The sequence below is a fragment of the Aythya ferina genome (genome assembly GCF_964211825.1).
Source record: "Aythya ferina genome assembly, chromosome: 16".
Classification (NCBI taxonomy): Eukaryota; Metazoa; Chordata; class Aves; order Anseriformes; family Anatidae; genus Aythya; species Aythya ferina.
Window position 1 is genome coordinate 8,027,608 of NC_140315.1, and position 27,063 is coordinate 8,054,670.

Below are 27,063 nucleotides of genomic sequence, written 5' to 3' on the forward strand. Positions count from 1 at the left end.
CCTTTGATAGAGCTGGTCCTTTGGGAACACTTTGGACTTGGCCAGGGCGACACGGCAAGATGACGGCATAGCAGAGCTCCAGGCTGCGAGCCCCACTGTCCAGTTGTGCCTTAACCACTAGGTCACGCTTTTTCCTCACAGTTTTAACACAGATGTTTCATAGCAATAGGCTTTTGGTCTTTTCTGGAAGCAGGCTGACAATAGTGGAAGTGCTTAGAAAGTCCTTAAAAGTTCTGGGGTGTTGTCATGGACAGATTTGTGCTTTGAGTATTTCCTTCTTGATACTTTTGATGTACAGTGAATTTAGGACACTTTTTTTTTTTTTTAACAGCAATGCTATCTTTATTTTCTGCTCTTTTGCTGCAGAACCACGCAGCTTCCTGTTAAAGATTTTGGGTAGGATGGTACCACAGATAGCGATGTTTTTTTTTTTTGCACCTCACTCTGGGAGCTTACTGACATAGAAGGGGAGCTGAGTTAAACGGCATGAGCGAAATAGAGATCCCGCGAATCGCAAGGAGTTTAGCTATTGATTTGAGTTGGGACAGGCTTTAGCCAAAAATATGTGTTTTATTTAGATTCTGTTTTCCATCAGATATCTATATCATGATGTTAAATTCATGGAAAGATGCCGATGGGTTTTGAGTCTATTGAAACTATTGTAGCAAAAATGCATCACGGGACTTGACTGAGTTTGGGGCTCTCGTAGTTTGAGATCAGCAACTTCTTCCAAGAGTTTGCATGAGTAACAGAGATGACACGATTGCTGTCGAGCTGGATGGCATTAAAGAGGCTTATAGTTTACACAGATAAATTACAATACAAAAAAAGTTCAAGGGTGCTTTTCCTGGCATTATTTCAATAAGGAGAAAAACCCTTTGGAGAGGTGGAGATGCAATTAAAGCAGAGCTTTACAGCTGAGCACTTCTTGGCAGTTATCTGTCCCAATTTTCCAGAAAAAGCCTTTCATTGCTGTTGATTTATAAAAACATCCCCCCACCCTGGTATTTTTCCCCAAGACAGTTTGTTGGATTTGGGCTCCTTGTGCCTGATACACCTAAGTTTGTATTTACCAGTCAATTAGTTGCTCTGCTTGCATGTGCAGAGGCTGATTTTCCAGGATGCAGAATATAAAATAGGCTGTGTACTGAGTGGTAGGTTCCAGCGTATGATACGTGGCTGCACGATCTGAGGGAGCCAACGAAAATATTTCTCTTCTATATATAGTCACCTGAAATCCAGCAGCAAAGGCACTTCTGAATCCTGTACTCAAAACTAGCTTAGTTTTTAAGAAGCACTTTTTCCTCCTTAATATTGGAATAATTTTTTAATTTCCACATGGTTTTGTGGGAAGTGCCAACTGCTTTCATGATGCATTCAAAAGAAATCTAAAAAGATTAGATAGAGAAAAAAAAAAAGAGAAAAAAAAAAAGAAAAAAAAAAAAGAATCAGAATCTTAAACATTGCCATTTTATGAGAAAAAAAAACTTCATTTGTATTTGAAGGAAAGACTGTAACTTGCATAACTTCTTTGCACGTATCTTTCCTCTTCCTTACAACTCAAGCAGAGTGTAATTTACACCCACCGTGCTTAGATCTCTTGATTTGAAAGGAGGGACTGACTTTTGATCTGGCATAAATGTGTCATGTTTTATTTGGGCCACGAAGATGATAACACACCTGAGTTTTGCAAAAGGCAGTGACTAGTCTTTGACCTGACTCCCAGACACATGGACCTCCTGTGCCTCTGAAGTCTCAGATCAAATTACCAGCATTTCTTGTCTGTTTTGTGATCAATTTAGGAGTGTAATTTTTTGCATACTTATTTTTAGATAATATCAGTTGAGAAAAGAGGGGAAAAAAGTAAAATCTAGTGCTGGATCTGAGCAAACAGAAAGGTCAGCGGTTACGTTCTGCCTTATGTATTGTATATGCTGAAATGTCCTTTTAATAAATTAAAGCACAAAATGAAAGAGTAGCTGAAAACTGTAACATTTGGCCTTGCAACATAGGCCAAAGGTTACTTTTTTTTCTCAAAAATGGTTTTGCAAATCTTTTTCAGAGCTGATAGATACACACCTTAGCTGGATACAAAACATTATATGAAAAAGAATGACTGTGATCTTTGATCCAAGCAATCAAAAAGAAAGGTAATTGGTATTTTTCTGCCTTTTCTCCAGCTGTGTGTTTCTCTTAACCTTTATTTATTTATTTTTTCAATGAAAAAGTCATGCCCCTTTTTATTTGGCTTAGAGGGTTTAAACTCTTATTTAATTTACTTTAATTTTTTTCATCCTTTTTCTTCCCTACGTGTGTACCACGGAGCTGTCCTGCATTAGCTGGGGCTTGGTGGGCAGGAAAGGAGAGACGGGGCTGTGCATGCTGGGCCGAAGCATCCTGCTGGCAGCAGCCAGGACCACGCTAGGACCACGGTTTGCCTGGTCACGTCTTCGTGGCACGCTAAAAGCTCAGGGTTCAACTTCCCTCCCTGGTTCCTGAAATGCCATCAGTCCCTCCCCGTGAGCCTTGTGTTGGCTGCACACGTAAGATGCCTCTCGGCCATGCTGGCAGAGCAAAGGGAACATGTGGGATCCGTGCCCAGCAGCGTGGTGCAGGGAGCGACCCGTGGGAGGTTGGCTTTGCCTCCTGCGATGGGACCTTCGCTCTAAGAGGATCCCAAAAGCCCAGCCACTGCAGCGGATACAGTGCTGTGACAGCATTGACTCCATTGGTGTTATTCCAGACACATAGACGGAATAACGCTAGGAGAGCTGTTACTGCAGTGCGTGTGTGGATGTGTGTGCGCGCACGCTTGCATACGAGTGTGTGCATGTATGTAATCAATTCCAAGGAGCCTGACTCTTTGCCAGCTAAAACTGGAGACTGTTTTCTGTCTCTGGACTACTAGGCGAAGCTCAGTATTTAATACAACCCACTATCATCCCACAAGCGAATACACTCCAGATTTCTATCTGAGAGGATGCGAATTAGAGTCTTAAACGTCTTTGAGAAGTGGAGCCTGAGAGCCTGACTGTAACCCATCAAAGCTCGGTGATTAGCACAACGCAGCCAGCCCCCTGTGATTTTAGCCAGTCTCCGAGCTAGCGTGGGGATCTCCAAGCACCAGAGCTGTGGCAATACCCATCCAGCAGCAGTATCTAACAGGATATGCTGAAGAGATTCAGGCCTCCCTAGGCATTTCCTTGGTCTGGATGGCTGACGTCAGCTCTCATTTCAATACATTTTTTTATGATTTCATCTTTCATAATCTTTGCATATGTCCTCATGTCCCCATTTAATCGCTCATTAAATGGATCAACAGCAGTGTGCTCCAGAGCTGTCACATGCCAGGCACCTTAAATAACATTTTATTTATTAATCACGTTATCTCTATTTCCTCGCAGCTAGAAATGAGCAGATAATGAGAACCGATACTTGAGAGGCATTTTAACCATGTTACCAAAAAAAGATAGGTGGGACTTCAGAATAGCAAGTTCCGTGCATGAGCTCAGCTTCCTCTGAAGTTTAGATATGTCTCAGTTTGCCGGTTTTGTTCACCCTGCTATTGAAACCCAAGCCGCTGAGATTACACCTCAGGCTGCATCCTAGTGCTCCCCAGATCTCTGGAGCAGATGCACTGGAGGTGGGCGATGTCACCAGGCTGTGTGGAAGTGACTCCAAGCCAGGAGAGCCATACCTGCCTTGGGATCCACTCCATGTCTGTTAGTTTAGGGGCTCTGGGTGTAGATTTGGGCTTTTTGTGCTTGGGCAGTCGTTGACTGGCGCATCCTTCCCTTGGAGCTCCAGTGTAGCTGAGCCTAAATTGCCCCTCACTACCCTCCACGTGGATTTAGCTGGAATTCAGGGTGAGTACAGGACATTCAGGCCACCCGATGACAGGGAGCGACCTTGTCATTCAGATACAACAAAACCCCAATTTGCAGCCTGTGAGAGCTCACACACAGGGAGCCCGGCTGTGCCCTCCAGCGTGGTCCTGCAGCCCCTCCACAGGGCTGCTGTTCCACGTCCCCCTGCAACTCTAGCTCGTTCAGATTGCTGTCCGTCTGTAACCTCAGCCCACAAAACCCACCGCTGACCTCCAAGGCAGCATGCAGGAGGGAAAGTGAAGGCTGCAGGCTGAGTAAGCCGTCACCGCATCGTCCCACCTGCCTGGAGCCGCGAGCGGGACCGCGCTGGCTGGGCTCGGGGCTCGCGGTTTGCTATTGCTGCTTGATAGCTTTCGCTTCGCCTGAAGCTCAGCCTGAGAAACAGCACCAAAAAGGGACCCCTCCGAAGGCTAAGGGTTAGCAAACGCCATTAATTACCTGCTCGTTCACCTAATATTTAACCCCTCTTAGACCAAGATGACTTGGCTTGATGTTTCCATGAGCAGTGGCTGCATCGTATGAAAGGAAACTCGTACACAGCATTTTTGGTGTGCTGGCAGCTCAAACAAGCCTGTCAATAAATAAATCGGCCTGCAGCCTCAGCCCACTTGTTTTTAGAAAGGAAATGACCCTGTGAGAGTGGGTGCCCACTTCTTTTACCTCACTGCTATTTTTAGCTGAGACTGTGAAAAATTTCCATTGAAGACCTGCTCCTCTCATTTCCTGGGTAGAGCAAACAGGAAGCCCTTCTGACTGAGCCGCAGGAGGGCTTTGCCTGAAAGTAGACCAACCTCACCTCCCTCTGGTTGCTTGCTTGCACTGCAGAGCAGCAATAACCAAATCCCCCCCCTGCGATGTGCTTCACGGGCATGGATTCACCCAAAAGGCTGAGGACAGAGGCCACCAGGTGACAGTGGCTGTAGAAGGCTGGGCAGCAGGAGAGGCCAGGCTGTCAGACACCTATTTTTGGCCCATGTGCTCCTCAGCAGGCACCAATCTGATTGAAACCAGGCGTTTCCTGGCTGGAATGAGAAAGAAGAGCTGAAACCCAGGCTGCTCACAAGGGGATTTCTGAGCATGGAGGGATGGGATGTGCCTCGTGTCAGAGCCCACGGCAGAGACCAGGGCGGCTCACTGCACTGCTGGGCTCCCCAGCCCATGGGTGGGCTTCTCCAGTGAGACCCTGCAGAGCCTTCAGCCCCCTCCTCATCCTCCATCAGCACAGGCCATGGGGCACATGGAAACTCAGAGGACTGCTGCCCTGCGCCTCCCACCCTGCACCTACACTGCTCTGTGCAGATGTTTGGTCCTTGAGAAGTACCCAGCCACACCAGACAGCTGTATAGCAACAGCTCTGAGCTTCACATAAACCATAGATACTTTTTTTTTCTGAGATAAATTCCATTGTTGTTAGAAAGGAAATGACCCCGTGAGAGTGGGTGCCCGCTTCTTTTATCTCGCTGCTAGTCCCAGTATTAGTCATACTATTATAAATTAACGCGTGCGATCTCCCAGAGATGATACGAGATTGGGCATCGCATTTTACTTGTTTGTGAAATACTACGTTCATTGTTATTTTTCATGATCATTTGTTAGAAACAGGCTTAAGTGTTGTGGAGTCTTACAGCTTTATCCCTGACAATTAATCAGGCTTGGGTGAGGATCTGCTCAGCTTTGACTTAGTCCTTGTCTTAGCTCTGAAGTATCAATGGGGTGAAATCATTCAGATTTTGGGTCTGAAACCTTAGAAAATTTGGTCTTTGTTTTTAAGGCAAATTTCTTAGAGTAAATAAGCAGTTTCCAAAGTTGGCAATCCCCCCTACCCCCGTGAATACAGTGCCAAGGAGCTGCACGGAAACGGAGTCCCCAGACAGGCAGTTCTGGAGTTCTGCACCAACACACTCGTGTGTTAGGGCTCTCTCTTAACAAAATCGCTGCCTAGAAAGAAAAGTTGTGCCAGGAGGTACCAAGGGGTGCTTTAGGCAAGCATGTGAAAGGTGTACAGGAGAGGACGGATGTTGTGTACAAAATGTAATACTGTTCAGTTCTTTTTAAACAGAGAATGAAGTGATTCGGTGTCTTCTCTTGAGCTTTATTGCCAAGCCTGTCCCCAGAGTCTTACAGCATTGTATGGAAGTTTGCTTATGCTACAATCTACAAACAAACCAGAATGAGGACATAGATCGAACAGTGAGATTTTTGAAAAGAAAATGAACACGAAAAAGCCAATGCTTTTGCACCTCAATTGCAGTCTCGGTGTTTTCAGCACTATCCACTATATTTCGTCCAAATCTGGCCCTTCTCTTTTCAGAATACTCTCATTTTATCCTAGTGAAAAATGTTAAAATGCTCGGACACTTAGAGATTTTTTATTTTTATTTTTTATTTTTTAAAATGTGGGTAAAGGAAAAGTCTGTGAAGGAGTTGTGTTACACAGGGGACGTAGCATGTACTGGACACATGGTGCAAGTTGTCAGTTGTGTTTTCATGGTACTTGGAGCATGCCAAACACTGTGTAAACCCTCTCTCTCCTCTCCTTCCCTCTTGCTTACCAAAAATATGTAGCCTGCCTTATTAGGCTAAAATGTTAATATTTAAATCAAAATAATTATGTTATCAACACAGAGGGGATGTTTTCAGCTTAACAGCAAAGTGCCCAAGGATTGCTTTTACTTCTCATGACTTTGAAAGTGCTCTGACATTTCTTCCTCTTTCTTTTATTTCACAGTTAATGAAATTATCAGGAAGGAATTTTCTGGACTCCCTGCCAGAAATCAGACATAGAAGAAGAGATTTGTGAGACAACTTCTAGCGAATCCTTCCATAACTGACCTCTTAGATCCTTCCAGTGCCCCTGCAACCTCCTGCTTCCTTAACTGTTCATCTCAAGGCACCAATTCAATGCAAGGAACAATGTATTGGCATCAAGCTGACAGCCTTGACTAAGCAACTCGCCACCTCTCTCTGTAAACACCGAAAAGGACACCCTTCCTTTCGTCCAAAGATCGTATTGTTCTCATGTAACGAAGCATCTGTCTGAGGAAACTCTTCAAGCCTGCTGCAAAATACCTAGCTGTGTATCGATCAATCTATCTGAGTAATAAGGGAGAAGTAAGATGTCACTCCTGAACGCCACACAAAGCAAGGGAGATTATATATTAGTGCTTATTTGGGTGGGGTGGGAAATGAGGGAAGAAAGAGTAACATATTCCATAACAGAACAGCAACATTTTGCAGTTCACTAACAATGATTTGCCCTCCAGGTCACAAAGCCCTTCTGAATTTTTTTTTTGTTGTAGGAAACTGAGGCAGCCCAAGCTTACTCGGCCCTTATCCAACCTGGGAGCAAAAGCTGTGTTTTCTGACCCTGAGCACTGTGATCAGTATTTCAAAGAGTAGATAGCAGATGAATCCAGGAGTCTTCTCCATTTTTTTCTTGTCTGACTGGATAGGAATTTGACGGAGAAGGATGCTTGCAGAGAACCAGTGAAAAGAGCAATTCAGCAGTTGTAACACCTGTCCCAAGGTAGCATACACTCACATAAAACAGAAATTGATATATAGGAGTTACAGTAAACCCAAAGATTTTTATGATTTACTCTCATTAATATTTAGGCTGTGTATCAACACATCTTAGATATTTTCTCCCTAATAAATTGTTGCTGTTTCTTTTCACACAGAACCTGCTGTTGGCTGGTACCTTGTCTCAGCAGCTGTGTTTAACCATTCAAAGCTGCAAAAATATTTGCATTTTACAGAAGCCATATGTTCCAGAAAAAGCATACACTTCCTTACATACACGTTGTTTCTTTAGCTTTGCAAAGCTACCAGCAACTTCTGGAAAAGTTGAATTTCCACACAAGTTAGTATGTTTGTTGTGTTTTGCTTCATGTGTCTGAATATAATGTACTGACACATGCTTATCACAGTAAGAGAGACCTTCTGCCACCTGCAGTTGTACAGCTAGCAAGTTTATAACATTTCGGTGTGTCTTTGGTACCCCACTGTGATAAAAAGGCATCCAGAGTCAATAAAAAACATGCAGTAAAAAGTCACCATAATATTGTAGGCAATACCTAGTAATCCTTAGGGGTTTTGTAAAAGAGGAAAGCTGGCATTTGTTATGAGTGTAGAGCCTGAGCTCTGTTCTAGAAAACACAGTGAAACTACCCTGCTCTCAGTTGTTTCACAGCAAACTTTTCTGATTACCATTGTGCCCACATGCTCACAGTAGGAATTAGGTTATGTGAGTACCAGCACAGCAGCTGCCTACTCGCACAAACCCTACAGACTCAGTTCAACAGAAATCTTGTCAGGAGTATTGAGAAGAAAAAAAATCTGCCACTTAAAGGTGACAATCAAACTCTGCAAAGAGAGAGATGGAAGTGAGGGATAGAAGCATGAGATTTTCCAGAATATCCGACCCTAGCCCCAGCTACAATCTTAACCTGAAAGCTGAATTCCACAAGTCAATGGCCTTTTTTCTACTGACTTTTGCAGGAACAAAACTGAGGCTTGGACTAGCTGAAACGGCCTCTGTATGGGGGAGTTGGTGATTGTTAAGCAGCACTTACACTGTATAGCATTTCAGCTGGCTCACATGCCTCAAATAAGCTATTTTGAATTGTTTTTAAACTGCCATATTGCCAGAATCTGACATATATTATGGATTTTTAATGCAGTTTGACATTTTGGACAATTTTGAAAAATTCCTAAGGACAAAAGTTGCCTGTCAGAAATTCTTTACTGTGGCTGAGCAAAAGAACAGCTTCACAGGGTTCACACTGCCAACAACCATCTAGTTTTCCCCAATCCAACCTGCAGAATTAAGGTATAGGAGAAATTTAAAAACAAAACAAAACAAACCCATTCACAAAATAAAAATAAAAATAAAAATCCCCAAATAACTGACAGAAACATTTCTCTTGCTGGATTTCAAATACAATATTAAAGAACGTGAACAGCAAATCTCTAGACACATAGATGTGGTCTGAACATATTGCTGCTTATCTGGTGATTGCCAGTAGTAACCGACTGTCAATAATCCTCTTTATACACATGAACATCCAATCTTTAAGTCAGATAGCTGCACACCAAATCCACTAGCAACTTTTCTCCCACAACATGCAATTGCATTATGTGTCTTCAGGACCTGGACTGACTTTTATTTTAAATTTTTGCCTCTGTCTCCTAGTGATCATTTAAGCATCCTTCTCCCCTTTTTTCTATGAAGCATAAATGTATAAAGCAGACAAGAAAAGTCTGGATCCATAGTAAAAGCTTTTAAGCTTTAAAAGGGACTCCAGCAGGCAGATGCCCTGAGCCCCTGCAGTGCTCCACTGAAGCTACTGTGCAGGATGCACCATTAAACATGAGATCTACACCGGAACGATAAGATATACACTGCTCTTGTGTGTTCTTTCAGGCAGTTTGCTGCAGACAGAGGGAGAGGAATTTAATTTTTTTAAAATATATATGCTACAAGTGCTTTACTCGTGCTTGCACTAGCAGTATTTCTTCCTCATTTTTAAGGCATGGATACTAATCTGGATGTGTGTTTGTGTAGGTGCATATACATGCATAATTATATAATATAACCATGTAAGTATATATGGTTATAACATATATATGCACACATATATGCTTCTGCATGAACACACACAGCATTACGAACTTGGATCACAATCCTATAATTGGCTCCAGTCAGGCAGACCTCTGCAGGCACACGGAGCCAGCTAGTGGATCGAGTGTTCATAAGATGTATATAATATAGACTACATTTTAGTGGTTTTATTTACAGCTACATGAGGTCAGGCTGTGCTACTCTATCTGCTCTTACGTGCCACCATTAGTTAAATAATACAGCTTTAACCAGCTTTATATTTATTTCTGGAGAAAAGGAGTATCCTCAGACATAGTGTTATGCATTGTTGTCTCTTTTTTTTAAAAAGAAAACTGCTATGTTAAAATTATATAGCTAGGCTGAAGAAGTTCAAAATATACAGTACTAAATTATTTCCTGTTCTTGCTGAGCAGTGTTTTCCAGTATTAATATTTTGTCGCATAATACACCTCGCTCTCTTTCTGTAGAAGCATTAGCTTAACCTTGGAAGAGTTAATACCATTTTATGAGTAATTTGTTCTCACTTTATCTGGAAGATAGCCATATTTGCACATGAGGAAACCCTGTCTTTCCTCAGTTATCTGAATGTTTCACCACAGTGCCTTCCTGCCATTGTACCAAAGGCCTCCAAATATATTGTCTACAGGGTGAACAACTCTAATGCATTTTCCATCAAAGTTATACCATGTGAAGTACATGGGGCTCATTGGAACTCAAAGTTCATCTCTTTTTTTTTTCTTTTTTTTTTTGTGCGTGTGTGTGCATTTTTTTTACTTCCATTTTTCCATCAAAGCTTTGGCTGCAAATACAGGATGAGCTTCTATAAACGTCTGCATCAAATATATGAATACGTAGAATAAAATCATCATTCATGATATGTAAACAGTCTAAGAGTGGAATGGGAGTGGACAGATATCAGGAAGATTTTTTTTTTGTCAGTTATGGGTGTTGGAAGTACGGTTTGCCAGAAGAGTAATTGCTTGTGAAGATACTTGCAATGAAATATGAAGTCCTGTTTTTGTTTTTCTCCATGAGAATGAGCAAAATGTAAGATCTGAACAGCAATGGAATGAAAGTGTCTAATGTATGTGTTTTTATTGGTAGAAAGAATGTAGAAGAGCCATGGTTTTTGCACTTGCTTTATTTGTATCCATGTAAATATGTATCACTCCATTCTTCTGGTAGGAATACAGCATTTTCTGAATGTAGAATATTTCCAAAACCAGCACTATGTTATTCTCTATTGTATAAAATGCTGCTGCTTGATAACGTATCTAAAACAGTTCTCAAATTAGCTAGCATGTTTTTTAAAGTGTATTTTGTAATCCATATCTTTACAAAAAATTTCTATGCTTTTTGTCTGACCAAATATGCAACACCTTTTGGATTAAGGATAGTATTTATAAAGGATCAATTTTCATTTTTCTGAGTGTATTAATTTTCTATGCAATTGTCATTGAATTGTTATTGTCCTCAAAAAATTATATTTGATACATTTTCCAAAGACTTCAAAGACAGCTTTAAACACTTCAGATGTCTCTAAATATTTCAATCTGACATTTTTTCCCTGTGTTTCTTTCCAAATTGCTTCTTAATAGAGAACAATTATCTGCCATCTGGGATTCAAGAAAATGAGTATCTTAATTTCAAATCTTAAGTCGATTTACATCTTCATAAATCTTGCACCACATAAAATCACCTGAAGTTCCAGTTTACCTGCAATGCCGTGTTTGTTATTTATATTATGTACTCCTATGCAATAGGAAGAGGTGCCTACGTCAGGTGTAGAACGGGTGAACCAAATTCTCTGGAAATCAACTGTTTGTTTTCCTTGTCATTTACATTGCAGTGATTTCGTACATATAAATGTAAAGCAGCTATCTGCCACCAAACATGGAAAATTATAGTTCTTTATTCATCTCAGTTCAGAATGAATAACCCACGTTTTGAATGTTGGCACCGGTCTTTAGTGTCTGCTACTTTGTAACTGCAGCAGGTGATAGCCAGTAGTAATTTCTTTAACTATCAATCATTGTCTAATCCATTATGGTCTGTTTAAGATTTGTTTAGCCATTTTCATTGTTCCTCGTGTAGATAAAAAAAATAATTTAAAAAATGGGGACCTGACCCATGCTACAATAAAAATTTGAAATGAAGATGCTGGTACATCATATAGTCTAATACTTCATAAAGGCTGTGAGTGAGTGGTTATCTGGGGAGAAGATAATATTTTAAGTTTCTTTTCAATAACTCTCTTAAGATAGCGAAATTGGATAGAAAGTTCTGGAATGACTGAGTCATAAAAATGGATAATGATCCATGTGTTTGTAGTATGTCAGACATACCCAGATACGTGCTGGTAGAATAACCAGTTATTCTTGCAGAGCTCTAAGGATTAAACTGCCATCATTTTACCGCTGCTGGTTCAGTGCCTTACTACAGGCGTGCGGTGAGACCTGGGAATATAGTCAAGGTACTGCAGAGGCTTAACAGTGGTGGCCTAATGGGACCCGTGTTTGTGTGTGTGTGTGTGTGTAATTATGAATTGTTCCCCTCACCTCAAGAAGTCCAAGTGTCCTTGTTGAAGCCTTGCCCATATGTCAAGGGAAAAAAACGATGTTAACAGATACGCATCTCTCAAATCATTCTAACAGATGTCTTTTTAATTAAACTGTTTGTTCAAAAGACTAATTTTAAGAACTGAAAAAGGGTTTATATAATTCACATTCCTACGACAACATTGTTAACCTCCAATGTAATAATTTTTTTGCTATCATCTGTAAAATATTTTTTATATATTGCCTGTACTATGGTAGTTTAGCAATAAATGAGAGGATATCATCTGCTGCATGATTGTTTGGTTTATTCTTAAATACCTTTATCTTCCTGTATAAACTAATGCCAAGTCACCCAGTCGTCTTGTCTTCACCACCCTCCTAAACACAATGGTGTGCCTAAAGATTTCAGAGTATGGAGTGCTTCTTTGGAAACGTGATGCCCAGTGTCCCTATGAACTAAGATCCCATTCAGCTTCTGTAGATGAGACTGATTCACACAGCATTAACTTAATGAACTTCTTCATTTGCTAGTTCCCCACCCCAGTAAAAAGCACGAGACAATCCACATTAGCAGGTACTCCACAGGGGTTTTGCCCTGCTATAGCATTAATTTGTCTGAGTAAATGTCCTTCCATGCTCTAAGTGTTTTAGAGACTGGGGATGTGCTCCGTTAAATTTTTGTTCAACTAAATCTTAATTCTGCAGTTCTGTATTGCAGACACCAAAAGACACGTTTTCATACTGCTGTGCTGGAAGGATGCCCAGAGCCCATTATGTCTCAGTAAGAGTCAAGTTTATATAGCATACAATTAAAGACATTTACCTTAACAGAATCAATATTATCCTTTGCATTTAAAAACAGAGAATTCAAACCATATTCGATGCATTTGTTGGACATAGAGCAAGCGCTTTGCTTTGCTTATTCACAAAAGCCTCAGAGCAAGAGCCATGTGGAAGTTCTTAACTCCCAGTACGCTGTACAAAGGCTGGGAAGCTCATAAACCAGACAGGCTTCGCCAACAAAGAAGCTGTTACTGGCTAGGAGAGAACATTTTATGATGAGCAAATATATGGCACACAGGATTTTAGCTTTATTCAGCAACAGGAAAATTTAAGTAACTTAACCTGGAAATTCCACAGCTAAGGGCTGAGAACTTGAGCACCTGACCTGATACTCTGGCTTTAATTTATATCTTGGGTCCAAATTACAAAACTACCACAGTACCCCAGATTTTTAGTCTTAACGGGAAATTTCCTGGATTTTGTAGACTTAACTCACTCCTTTATACCCCTTCGACACAGCTGACTTTTTTCCCAGTTTACTTTTCATGGTAGCAGCAAGGAAGAACAATTCATGTTCCTAATGAACATCTGGGTTTCGTATGAGACCTTGCTTGCTCGCGTGCGCAATTGTGTAAATACGTGATTTACAAGTTCTTTTTTTTTGGTTGTTTTTAATACAAATGTAATTTACTCGATTTAAGAAGCTGCCTTTCAGCTTAATACCAGATTCTTTTCTAAATACATCATCACTGGCTTGCCCAGGTGGCCACACTCAACCACTGCTAACAGTGTGTGGCTCAGAAAAGATGAGCTCCCCATGAACCTGTCCTTGTCATCTCTGTCCCTGCTGACCCCCTTCTTGCCTGGACCCTGTCTGCAGGCAGCTGTCATCTCCGTTAAGTCGTGTTGGACAGAGGCTGGAATTATTTTTATTGAAGCAGAGACTTAGGGCAGCGGAGCCCATGCAGAGGATTTGAGCTCCTGCAAAACCAAAGGGCAAGACTGCTGACACAGTGAAATTGCTGAGGCTGTGAGGAACCACTTAACCTAAAGGCCTGGGGGAAGGGGGAGGCAGGAGAGGCTGGCAGGAGCAGTGCTGCACACAAATTGGCCAAATATATCCACTGGAGGTGACTGCAGTACAAAGGCACCTCTTTATTCACCTGTGGGTAGGACTGAAATTGCAGCCGAAATCAAGTGGGAGAGTACGGAGCCAGAGCACAGCAAGAAAGGCAGGCAAATGAAACAGAAACAACATCTGCCACAGGCATATAAATAGTAAAAGGATGGATTTATTTGTGCTAACTAGTTCTGAGAGCTCACCTTTGCTTAGGGATTTTGGATAAAATGGACTTTCAGGCCCAAACCTACAGGCCACAGCTAGGGCATGGGGCACGAGCAGCCTTAGTTTCTTGAGAAACCAAACGAAAAGTGCAACAGAACTTGCTCCCCCAGCTGCGGCATTTATGCCCTGTGATGGGAGGACCAACCTGGCAGCGGACCAGGACACTCGGTGCAGAGCCCTCCCCGTCCCTGCTGGGGGAAATCTGGCAGCGCTGAGCTGTGCCGCAGGAGCTGTGAGCTTGTGGCAGCGCTGTAATGACAGCCTGGGGTAACCGCAATGGGAGGTGGGTTTGATCCGTATTAGTCCTGACAGGTGATATCAGTGACTTTTTTGTCAGCTACATTATTTTTTTGAGTTTGCATTTTTGTAATGGCAGAAGTTGTCACAAATCCATGTGACAACTTTTCACACCAAGTGAACGTGATGCATTCATGCCCATCAAAAAAAATCAGAAGCTTGCAGCCCTTTCCAGCTGCCACCAGGCATCCTCACGTCTCATTGCCTGTGCAGGAAGGCCAAATGGGCTTGGCAGGCTTGCTGCAACTACCATCCGACTTTGCCTATCCCAAACTAAAATTAAAGGGTTTCCAGCATATGAAGAACACCCATGGGAAACGGGGCTTCATTCGTGTCATTTCTGTGCAGTGGGAGCCCTGGGCTACTCCTGCTCGTTCACAAAGCTTCCCAGGCTAATTTATAAAGTGGATTCCTCCCGGCCTACAGCGCAGGTGCTGCGGGTGCCGACAGCCAGCAGCACAGGAGCCTGCTCGGGTGTTGTATGGGGATATGGCCGTGGCGAATGGGCCATGCCAGCCCAGCGCAGTGCTGGGTATGAGTACAGGACCCTGACAGCGAGGAGAATTTATTCAATTCCTATGCCACCAGCTACAGCCCAGTAGACGTGAGGCTGCGCTGACTGCCAGGATCCTGCCTCTGAGTGATACGAAGGGCTCCAGTGTGACCTGCTCCCTGCGGACACTCGTCATTTAGCAAATACTTGGTAGAACCTTACGGCTGGTGGAACAGCTCGGAAGGTTTATGTCGGCCTAAGTAAATTTTTCATGGACACTTTATATAACCTTATTGAAAGTAGAGTATTGTCAGGAAAACCTTCTCAGATGGCTGATTATATCAGCACGGGCAAGCCACTGAAACCTGAGCCTAACAGATGTTTAATTTCTGAGCTTTTTCATGTCAGGCTTCAGAGAAGCAGAGACCTCTCCTTTCTGAGTTGAAATCTCCACCCAACAGCATAATCTACCATTGGCACTGAAGTGCCCTTCTTTCCCTATTATTTTTCTCTTTCCCCATTCTAAACTCAAATAGCTCCATAAATCGGGATCCTTGCTGGCTATGTATGCAGGGCTTTTGCAAGAAATCGTTCTGGCTTCAGTTACTTTTCAAAAGGCCACATAATACAAGAAATAAGTGGAAGGAAGAACTGTAATTGAACCATGCCCACATACCTTACATTTCCTAGGCTTTCGTACGGGACTGGGATATGTAATTCCGTGCCTTACAACAGCACTGCTCCCCCGGGCTGAGGCTGGGGCCAAAGCAAAGGCTGTATAAAATTTGCTCTTTAGGCTGTCCTTTTTTTTTTTTTTTTTTTTTTTTTTGCCCCCCTTTACCAAGCAAAAACTCCGAAGCAGCGTCCCGGCGGCCGGGCGCAGCACAGCAGAGCACTGCCACCTGCAGGAGGCTCACGGCTGCCGCATGGCCGAGCTGCAACCGGGTGTGCGGGGACAGGAGGGGACACGGGGCCTGCTGGCAGCACGCCTGGTGCACCCTGCGTGGTGCACGGAGCGCCTCTGCAGGCGGGCATGCAGCACCCTCACATGCAGCACCCTCACATGCAGCACCCTCACACATCTCACCCTCAGCCCGTGCCCCAGCTGCGTTTGCTGGTGAAGGAGTTTGCTTCCTCCCCCGCAAAAGGCAGCAAGCAGCACTGCCAGGCGAAGCTCAGGGATTGCTCCCCCAGCAGACACCCAGACACCCACTTTTCCAGGCACGGGGCATGCACACACAGCATTTCCAACGCTGAGATACAAGCAAGCAGACAAGCCCCCCACCCGCCCCTGCGGGGCTTCCCAGCCATCCTTCCCCAGCTCTCGCAAGGCCATGCCAAGCCCAGTAAGTATTTCATGATTGTGAAAACTATTTTGTCTGGAAAACCTTGTTTTTCCAGCCCTCCATGCAGCCTGATCTGCCTCGTGCCGCTCAGTTCCCTTGTAAGAAAGCGGCGTGTTTCAGCGGGCTGAGCTCTGCCACCACGCCTCATGCAGCGGGCAGCGGGCGATGAGAGTGGGTGCTGCCTTTCCTATGAATCGCAGCAGCCCTTTATTAAACCGCTGTTTACACAGCTGCTGCACTGGCTGTGTGACTTCCTGGCCTTTTTCTCCTCTCCTTTCCCCCGTACCGCACACTCAGGCAGCCGCCAGGAGCCAGTAGCCCCATTTCACAGACGGGAAGGCCGCAGGAATGGCAGGCTGTGAATTCAGCCCCCACCATTTCTCTGGGTCACAAAACATGGAGCAGGCTTGGCAGCAATTAACCTTTTCTTTAATTATCCCTCCCTTCTTTAGAAACAGGTTAAACGAAACATGTGTTTTTTATAACTAAAGAGCTACATCTAAACAAGATCTATTTTGTATTCATTATGGTCCAGGACAAATCTGCTTTCCTAAAGCTGCATCAGATAAAGCCAGATCTTGCTGGCCAGCCTCAGGCCCTCTGCAATATGCCTAATGAGGAAGGCTTAGCTGCTTTGTTTTTCTTACCCAGGGACATGGCGAGAGCTCCATCAGGAGAACTTAGGAAATAAAAGGGATTTGCTGAACGAGAAGAAAATCTGAGGGCAATGGTTCCTTTTATTTTTTTTATTTATTTTTTTGAGACAATACCTGCTGTGTGTCATACTGATTTTTATTCCCAGTTGAGAAAAAAATAATTCCGTATGGGAAATAACCAGGAATCTTCTCCCTCCTCCAAACATGAGTGACAAACTTTGTTTCAAATATGTGACAGCAGGCTGGAGTGTGAACTTTCCCTGGCTGGCACTGCAGGGCACCACGTTCAACCCTGCTGGCTGAAACCTTGGGACCTGCCCCTGACAGAGAAGCAGCCCTGTCAGGGGACTAGGAGCCCATCATGTGCCTGATGAGATCTCCTCTGCATTGTGTTTCTTTAGTTTCGGAAATAAGCAGGTTTGAAGCAGGACAGGCTGATTCAGAAAAGGTGTCAATGTCCTTCAGGAGCCACTCACCTGTTTGCAGCTGGCGGTGGCTCTCGCCTCGTGTCCCCCAGGTGCTGGTACGGCTCCAGGCGTGGAACCGACTGCAGGTGAGGATGGGTCACTTCTGAGCGAGGGTCAGCTGGCAGATGGTTCATAAGCAACTGCAGTCAGGGGCTGACCTGGTGGCAGCTGAAAATTAACCTGGCCACCACTTTACCCAGCACAGTTTTCAGTGACGGAAGAATCCAAGCGAAACAGCAATAGAAGAGACCTAAATGCAGTTTGGACACACACCAATTTAAGAATGGCTGCAGGATAAAATGGCTTCCTTAGAGAATTATGCACATTCACATGCTTGTAAGTATTTAGTAGGACAGTCCATCTGGTTATGCTTTTGGAGACAAGATGCTCTTCTAGCCAATAAGCTCCTGTATGAATCAATATACCCAATTTTCCACATGGGAACCTAAGCCAGAAGACTCCCTGCATTAGCTGTCAATCACAGAGAAATGAAAACATTGTAAAATTTTAAAATTACAAAATTCCTTGGTTTTATCCAGTGCTCTTCATTCACACAGTATAAATTTCTCAAGGAAATGTTATAAACTTGGTTGCACAGATGGCAAACCTGAGGCATGGGGAAGGGACTCACCAAAGTGCCAGCTCCAGCAACTGAAATAACCAGGGACAAACCCCAGTTGACCATAGTCTGAGCCCAGATCAAGAGCCATGCTCTTTCTGCCCCCGATTTATGAAGTAAGAGAAGGCTGCAAGCATCTTGTACTGAGGAATAGCCCAAAAAAGACATGGGGCTGGCAAGCATGGGCTGGCGCTCAGCGCTGAAAGGTAAGCAAGCGCCACACCAGAGTCCCATATAATAGTCTGGCACAGAAACCACAGTTCATAGTGACATTGTTGCTGTTGGCACCAGGTACCTGGTACAGGAGAAGGAGAAACAACACCCTGTTATTCTGCTGGCCTTTGTTTCTGATTTATGGCTCCCTCTAAAGTACAAGTGAAAGGTATTCACTTTACTTATGGCATGTGGTAGAAAGTGGGATTGCGAGAATGGCCAAAATACCTCCTACATTTGCTGCAAAGACAGCAAATTCCAAGTTTATTTCCTCTTCAATGGGTACAAAATTTGCATGCTAATAAAGAAGGTACTGGGGAGTTGTTATGAGTAGAAATTCAAGATATATCTTCCACCCTGTAATAATGTGGTTTTGTTAATCAGCGTTCAGTCCCAGATCTTGCTTTCAGATGCTGGGATTACGCTCCATGTATATTGACATTATACCTGCCTGACTGCGCTGCTTCCCTTGCTGCTCACCACTGGTTTGGGGATTATTTTTTTCTTCTCTCCTGTGGGATTAAAGCAATCTGAAAGGAAGCATGAGCTCAGGACAGGAGATGCTTTGCAAGTCTCTGATTTGGGTTCACAAACCAAATTTCCAAGGGAGAAGGGGGTACCCCATCACAGCAGGACACTGGAAAATATGGTAACACGCAACATATGTTAGGGAGTAAATCTGCATTAGGCTGAAATGAACAAGGTATGTCCCTGTACGGATTTGCTCATTCTGAACCAGTTCATTTTCTTGAGCTTGCATTAGAATTTATACGTGTTAATAATGCTTAATAAAAAGGCATTTTTCCCTCTGCAGTGCTACAGCCAACCAAGATGCAGAATCTGTTGGTCTGGAAGCTTGAGTTAAAACTTGCACAAATTACAGAGGCTAATTTATTACTTTAATTGGATTCTGACTTCTCACATGCCTCATACCATCTCTTGGTTCCTACTTTCCTTTATACTTATTCTATATGAGAGCACAGGGATTGTTTTAGTCCCAACAGTTTATCTGTCTTATTACATGAAATCTCTCATACACTTTCCATGTGATTAAATTTTATTTCATATTAATTAATTTCAATTACTAAATAATTTATATATGTTCAATTATTAAATAATATGTGAAAATAATTAATTTCATATTAATTTAATTTATTTCATTGAAGACTTTTCTTTCAAATCATATTGGGGACATTAGTCCAGTCCTTAATGAGGAAAACATTGATGTCACCAGTGAATCAGTAATCACAGGTGGCAGCAAGTGTAGGAGCCTCAGCAGCGAGGAGTGTGAGCCATGAAGTGGGGAGTCTTGGCCCTACGTACTTCTCACCCACGTACTGTAAACCCAGCCCAGGACTTACCAACACTGGAGGCAAACTGCATTTTGTCAAATTTAGCATACAGGGCTGGGTCCAGCTGCATTCCCACTGTGGGAAGGAGAAGAGAAGGCTGGGGGTGGTATGGGCACAGTGGGGAGAACAGCAGTAGGATCAGTCCTACCCCAAACCATCCATAAGAGAGCCACTGGCACAGAGGTTTTTGGAGGGCTGGCACCATGTGCCAGACAAGCTTCTCTCCCTGACTGGCAAGCCGGGACCCCTCATCTGCACTGTGCTTATGTGGAGCAATGTTTAAAGCCTATTTTATTGACCTGTCACATTTTTTTATTGTTCATCTTTGTGTAATTTTAAGTATACCTGTCTAGAGCAGCAACTCTGAGACGTAATGCAGCTGAATTGTCAGCACTATCTCTTCAGTCATCGTGTTGCACATCAGCATGCACAGAATCAGCCCACTGATAGCATCGGGCTAGTGTCCCAGATCTATTTTCGTTTGCTGTAAAAAGAGAAAAGAGGGGAAGGAGGAGAATTTCATCCCATGAAACATTTTTCGTGGTTGCTGAGAGACATCTAACTTTAAATCTCCCTAACTAATAAACACAGTGCACTTAATTTTGTTTATGAAAACAGATTTATTGTGATGGCAAAAAGCATGAGTCAGTGCCCTGACTGAAAGGGGTGTGCTGCAGCTGGAGACACTCACTGAAAAGCAATGCCTCGGAAAACAGAAGAACTCTCTTCTCGACCAGTGCCAAGAGATGCAATTTCTCCTTTAACAAAAACCATGAGGATCCAGGGACAGGAATCAGGCTTCCTCACGGCCTGGCAGTGGGTTGTTGAGCAAGCATTGCCATTGCTATGAAAAAGCTGAGAATTTGTGAATGAGCGGCATGTGCTAGCTGACAGTGAGTGCCATGCACCCAGCTCAGCGGCATCCTAAGGATGCTCCTCATGAAGTCGGCCTGAGCCTGACTTGCAGGTATGGGCAAGAGCTGCTGCTGGTCCCTCCATAACACACAGCAGAGAGACAGAAGAAAAGGCGTCTCTCTCTCTCTCTCTCTCTCTCTCTCTCTCTCTTTATATATATATATATATGTATATATGAGCCCCCAAATGGGGCAAATTGCTGACTCCAACAAGCATTTTTCCATTCTTCACTTCCTCTCAGACATTTGCAAGGACATTTATTTTACTTGGACAAAACGAACATTGCTACAGTGAGATCAAAAGCAGGTGAAGAAACATGGGGATTTGGAACTATCACTGGGGCTCCCTGGCCTCATTAAGGTCTTGAGGTTTCAAACAAGCAAGTGCAACAGCAACACTATTTCCTTTAACTCATTTTATTGTCTGTACTCACCATTAGACTTACTTCCCATACACGTGCCCCATATTTTGAAGTGGAGTGTCTATTGTGGAAAATGCCTTTAAGGAGCCCCGAGTTGCTGAGCATGTTGTCCTTGTTGTAGCCACCAGCTCTGTGTCACTCTGCCACCAGCACCCTTGCAGGGCGAGCCAAGAGGCCAGGCTGATCAGATCTTCATCTCACCCTCAGCACATTACTGGCGCTTCATAAATAATGACAGCCCTTCCTTCAGATCGTGGGCCTTTTGTTTTTATTCCTCAGTTTCACTGATGTAAATCTGCCATGTATGCATGAGGCCGTGCCATGGTGATGAATGATCCTGAATAAGGACCCACTTAGCCAATTCACTGTAAAGAGTTTCATTGTGTGGAGGAGGGTTAACACACAGGGCTCTGTTCAAACAAAATGAGGTAAACAGAAGTTCAGTGCTTTTCCTTCCTTCCTTCCAGAAAAAAAGAAAAAAAAAAAAAAAGAAACCCATTTTCCGAAGGCCAAGCATGGAGGAAGGAAAGAAATTTAAATTCAAAAACTAAAATTGCTCATCCTACATTGGTGCCTAGGTCAGACAGGCGAATATACTGGACATAAGCACGAACAGCATCAGGAGGAAGGTTTTTAGACATCACAGTGAAGGCAGGAACAGATGCCACCACATCTACCCAGAAGGCATATCAAGCTACCCAAGCTCTCTAAAAATGTCCCCAAAGGACTAAACAGGCAGAGATTTAAAACTCTGTGGGTTCCACTTTCTGTGTAGGGTGGACGAGAGCCCATCACTCCATAGGGGGTGGCAGCCCCAAGCCCACACAGCGGCTGGTGCTGGTATCACCACTGGTGCTTCAGTCCCCTCAGCTGCTCAGTGCCCCATACGAACATGGCTGGCGGCTTTTGGCGGGGCTGAACACAAAAACACCGCAGCTGCAGCCAACTATTACATGCTTTTAAACATCCAGTCCGTTAGGATTGGGACTCTAAAAATTGAAGATAGTTAATAAATTAGTAGAGTTTCCATACAGAAACTGTAGTTAATATTGTTGCTGTCCAAACAACTAACCAGAAAAGAGTGATAAGATTTTAGCTATTAATAGCTATTTGCTATTGAGGTTTGTGCTTTGCCCTACAACCACACAGTCATTTAATATTTTCAACTATTAAAACACGCTCTCTAACAAGCTGCAGCAAGTACGCCACACGTGCTCACAGAGGAAGGCAGGGCCGAAATGGGACTGGTGGAATTACGTCATTGGAGCCTAGTGTCCTGGATGAAAACCACCAATTGTAGAAAATCTGCACAAACCAATGCCCTACAGGGAAAAGGAGAAGAATTTGGGCAAGCTGAAAGGTCAGCGTCCTGCCACAGGCAAGGCACCGTGAGAGGGAACAGGGCACAGGGATGCCACTGTGGTGGGGCTAGGTGGCAAGATGGCCGCTGGGGGGAGACAAAATGGCGGCTGCGGGGGGCAGGATGGCAGCTGAGGGGGACAAAATGGTGGTTGCGGGGGGGGGGAAGATGGTGGCTGGAGGGGACAAAATGGCGGCTGGGGCAGCAAAATGGTGACTGGGGGGAATAAACTGGCAGCTGCAGAAGGCAAGATGGTGGCTGGGAGGGGCAAGATGGCTCTGGCTTTGTAGTGCCTCCTGGACATGGCTGCTGTGGCCGTCACATACACAAGGCCAACCCAGGGATTTCAAATGGATTTTGCATGAACCCATGTTTTCATACAGGTACAAAGCATCGAGCTGTGCTGAAGGCCGCTGGTTCTCCTGTTGTGGTAGTTTAGTTGCTTGTACCTTGACTTGGTTAATAGTATAATTCATTCTCTTTCTCACGCAGAAATGCCCCGAGCAAAGTTCACCATGTTAAAAGGAAACTGCAGTTTCAGAGGGTTTTCAGCATCCTTCAGCAACAGTAACTGTACGTTCAGCTTAATAATTCTATTAAAAGTCTGTTATGTCTAAATTGGAGCCTTAAGTAAATGAAGGATGAGAAGCAATAGTAGAATTCTCTCAGTAGACCATGCAAGTCACAGGTTGGTGCTTTCTGTTACTGTAATTCACAGGAAAATTGCCTTAAGAAAATTAAAACTCTGTAAGCCAAGACTTTTTTGTCTTTTTGGTACCGTATTTGTCCCCCAAAGCTTAAGGTGGTTGAAACACACACATCCTTTTTCAGTTCCTTTAAAGTCTATGATGAAACAATGACTTTTCCTTTATCTTCAGTACAAAACCAATTCTTCATCTGCCACCAAAACACCAAAGGAAAGAGGATGTGGCACCAGCCCAAGTGAAATGCCAGAAATTTCATGCAAAACCTGTGGAAATCATTTCTCCAGTTCTTAGAAAAGCCACTTTCCTGATTCCCTGGTTCCAGAGCATGAAGCAGGAGGAACCCAGCAGCATCCCTGACACCACAAGGGCCTGGCTACGTGACTTGCCATTTACTTGTGCTGTAATGCACCTGGCACAATGAGGTCTTGGTCCTTTGTAATAGTCATACATGACACACTGGTACAAAGAAATAATGGTGAATAATAATTTTCCCACCAGATCTATTTGAAATAGTTTGCATCCAAAAGTACTTATAATTCAGGGGGCGAAAAAAATCTATTAAAAACTAGTTCTGTGGTACTAAACTTGGCTCAAACCAGCCTCTTAAAAAACAAAAATAAAAACCTAAGTACTGTAGATTAGTTGGCTTTTCACCAACCAAGTCTTGATTGAAAATCAAATACAGATGTGAACAGAAAAAAAGCAGCAATTTCAGCTCTCACAGCAGCCGCTTGTTGTTGGCATGCTCCAGAAAAATATCAGTGCAAACTGGTACCGTCTGGACCACTCTGTAGCCTTCGTGGCAATTACGCAGCCAGAGTGTTCCTGCTGTCCCTATTAAGATAAACAGTGCTTTTCTGCAACAAAGAGAAAGGAGGGATTAAGACAAGAAAAAAGGACTCAGATGGGAAAGCTTAGTTTTCTTACAGCTGAAGGGTCTTTGTGCAACTCAGTGCTAAGAGTGAAAGCATAAGCCAAGAAATTCATCCTCTGGCTTGTCCCTGACATTGTCTAGATGGGAAGAGTCCTCCTGCACGTGGCAAATGGGGACTCTATCACCCCAAATTGTAACCACCGGCCAGAGAACAGCAGCTGACTGGGAAGGGAGAAGATGAGCTCTAAAGAGTTTTAAACTCCTTTAATTTAAAAAAGAAATGGTGAAGAAAGAGAGAGTGTGATGATAAAAGATGTTTTGTGCTGTACTGGCAGAGGAGCAGAATTGATGATGTGATGAGTCAGTACCCTCTCCATCATTAACAATCCTCAACATGCATCGTCCAAAAGCAGCCTCTGTTTGAGATCTCTTACTGTAATATCAGCCATACTTTCCTTGGGACAACGATCTGTCTTCTCTCAAACTTTACTATTCTATTGGGGGAAAAGTATCTTTTTTTTTGCTGTTTCTATCACCATTACAAATTCCTTTCAGGACAGACAAGCTGCTTAAGTAGCTGGTTGTCTGTAGGGCAAGAGAGAACATTTTGTATCAAAATAAATTTCATGTGAATGATACTATTTATTGTGCTAATCTCGGACTATTCTAATTTGCCATACCCAGAAATACTAAGAGAATTAAACATGAAATGTTGAAAACCATATCCATTTCCACATGCAGAGTCTAACTTTGCTGGATTCCTTTTTTTTTTTTTTTTTTTTAGTTCTTGCCATAAGCTACCTGGCATTCCCAAACACCCACTCCCTTGCACACGATGCTTGCAGTGGCTATCATACAAATGACACGTTGTCTTTTGGCAAAAAGTTGCACAAAGTGAGGCTTGACTCAGAGACCTGTTCACCAGCAACTGCACGAAGTCTTCTCAAAGTTTCCTACAGAAGCAGAGCCAGAAGGTCTCTCTTAATTAATTCTCTCTAGAGAGTGGGAATTTGGAACATCTCTGCAACACTAACTAGCAGTTTTTAAAAAGAAAATTACTGTCTACAAATACAAACAGCCCCAGATGCATTGGTTTTCTTCCTTCACTTTGTCCCATATACCTACAACAAAATAATCTGAGAACGGAAATACCATTAAAACAGAAAACTGGAAAAAAAGACCCTTGCATTCGAAAACCATTCACTAACATGGCCATGGATAAAATACAAGGTCTGGTTCATGACTCATCTCTGAATCTATAACTATTTTTAAATACCAAAGTACTTTGACTTTTATGTAGTCATGACGAATAGCAACAGGCAACTGAATTCACGTCCTTAATGTGAAATATTTTATTAAAGACAGTTCTCCACCTAGCCATCTGCTCTCTCTCCCATCTTTCCTTTTTCTTGGTTCTTCATCTTGGACTCCTACCTCTTTTTTTCTCCCAAGAGAGCATCCAACCCCAAAAAGCACTCACAACATTGCAGAACCATCTTGAAAGAAATGTGGAAATATTCTACAATTTTTACAGGAACAGCTTTTGTACACTTTACACAATAAGATACTGCATATTTCTTAAGAATAAATTCTTTGAAGCTGTCTCCATATTGTTCAGCCATTGCTGTCATCAGCCTCAGCAAAAGAAGAACAAAGTTAGCACTACTTAATTGCCACATCACTTTGAAAACAAAGATTTTCTCTACTTCTGGCTCTGGTATCTCCTGGGATATCTTTTTCACACAATATAACAATCCCACTTTGAAGCTTCCTTCCCAGCACACAAGAGGTGAACGATACATTAATGATGCTATTCCAAATAATTGTGTACTGCGGTTGCACTCCTAGTTCTTCCCTGAGGGCCACCAAGCACCTTGCATGTGATTTGCTTGGAAACTCTCAGTTTGAGCAGCTCCAGATCTCCTGTGAAGGACTAACATGCTTTCTGTGCCCAACATCTGGGGCTGCCAGAGGTTAATTTGGGCTCAGTGCTAGGGTGCCATGACTTCTACAGGCTGCTGTCACTGTCACGAGGAACACCTTTCCCTGCACAGTACCTGGGAAGGAGAAGGTAGAAGCGGGGATGGAGACAGCTGAGCTATATCTGCCCCTGCTGAGGCAGGAACAGCCCAGGGACATGGTGATGGGAGAAGCACTGCAGAGGTAATCAGACGTCCTTCTATGCACCGTTTTGCCTGCAGACTTTGGGCACTGCAGGCAGAAACTTAGTGTACAATGATTCACATCAGGGACACCAGCAAGGAAGCATGTTGGCTTCTATCTTTTAATAAAAATAACTGTTTTAACATTACACAATAAGCACGATCTTGCTGCAGAGAACAGTTGCTAAACCAGCTTCAGATCTTTACAAGCCTGCAATCCTCAAAAGAGAAAGGGAGGGAATTCAATATGGAGTTAGAGATCTGTGAATACCTATTTCTGCTGGGGAGACTGGCAGGACACCCAGCTAGGGAGAGAGCACGGTGGGTGCGGGGGAGTTATTGTGGGCAGCCAGAAGAGGCTCACACTGGCTGCAATTCAAAGCAAAACATGTCATAATGAAAACAGAAGGAACAGGACTTGTTTTTTCACCAGCTATTAACTCTTCAGTGCTTTTCTGCTTCTCCAATTTACACTTACAAACATTCGCATATTCAGTGTTAAGGCAAGATCTAATTCATCACCGCTGAAACCCCAAAACATAGGTCACCGGAGGGCTCTACAAAAGTATTATTTAACCTTCACTAACACACTTCAATCATTTGAGCTCAGTCAGATGGGATGGTACCATCTATTTTAAAGAGCAAAGCGATGCATCACAAGGCAAGCCACTAACAATGCTCATTAGCATAAACGAATTAAAGCCAGGAGTCCTGGCTTATGGTCTTTCCCTCCCAACTGGAATCTCTGCCTAATCAGGTTCTTTTCCTCCCATCATGATAATGGCATATCAGAGATCTTTTCCAGCCCTGTAAGTAACCATTACTCCATGAAAACTGTATTTCCTAGTTTATTTTTTCCATCCTGCTTGCTTTGTGCAGGGGGGGCATTCAGGCCGCTGCAGCTGCCGTACCCTGACAGCGGCCTTTCCTGCCTCACTGCAGGCAGCAAAGGCCTCTCCCAACCCATCCCCTGATGCCACAGTTC

General features: G+C 43.4%; 1 protein-coding gene and 1 long non-coding RNA gene across 6 annotated transcripts in view; one reads left to right on the plus strand and one right to left on the minus strand.

Moving 5' to 3' along the window:
* Nucleotides 1–12,351, plus strand: part of NFATC2 (nuclear factor of activated T cells 2) — a 90,453-nt gene extending 78,102 nt beyond the window's left edge. Inside the window, exons 10-11 of one of the 2 annotated variants that reach the window (XM_084537954.1) lie at nt 2,063–2,150; nt 6,616–12,351. In XM_084537954.1, coding sequence (XP_084394080.1) covers nt 2,063–2,106 — 44 coding nt within the window. In that variant the 3' untranslated portion in view covers nt 2,107–2,150; nt 6,616–12,351. The remainder of the gene's footprint in view (nt 1–2,062; nt 2,151–6,615) is intronic. The other variant, XM_084537953.1, reaches the window with a different exon arrangement.
* A 6,388-nt stretch (nt 12,352–18,739) lies between these two features.
* Nucleotides 18,740–27,063, minus strand: part of LOC311445652 — a 142,886-nt gene continuing 134,562 nt past the window's right edge. For 2 of the 4 annotated variants that reach the window (XR_014698562.1, XR_014698565.1), the window contains exons 2-3: nt 20,988–21,385; nt 18,740–20,123 (exon numbers count right to left, since the gene is read on the minus strand). This is a non-coding gene — a long non-coding RNA (uncharacterized lncRNA). The remainder of the gene's footprint in view (nt 20,124–20,987; nt 21,386–27,063) is intronic. The other 2 variants (XR_014698563.1, XR_014698564.1) reach the window with 2 other exon arrangements.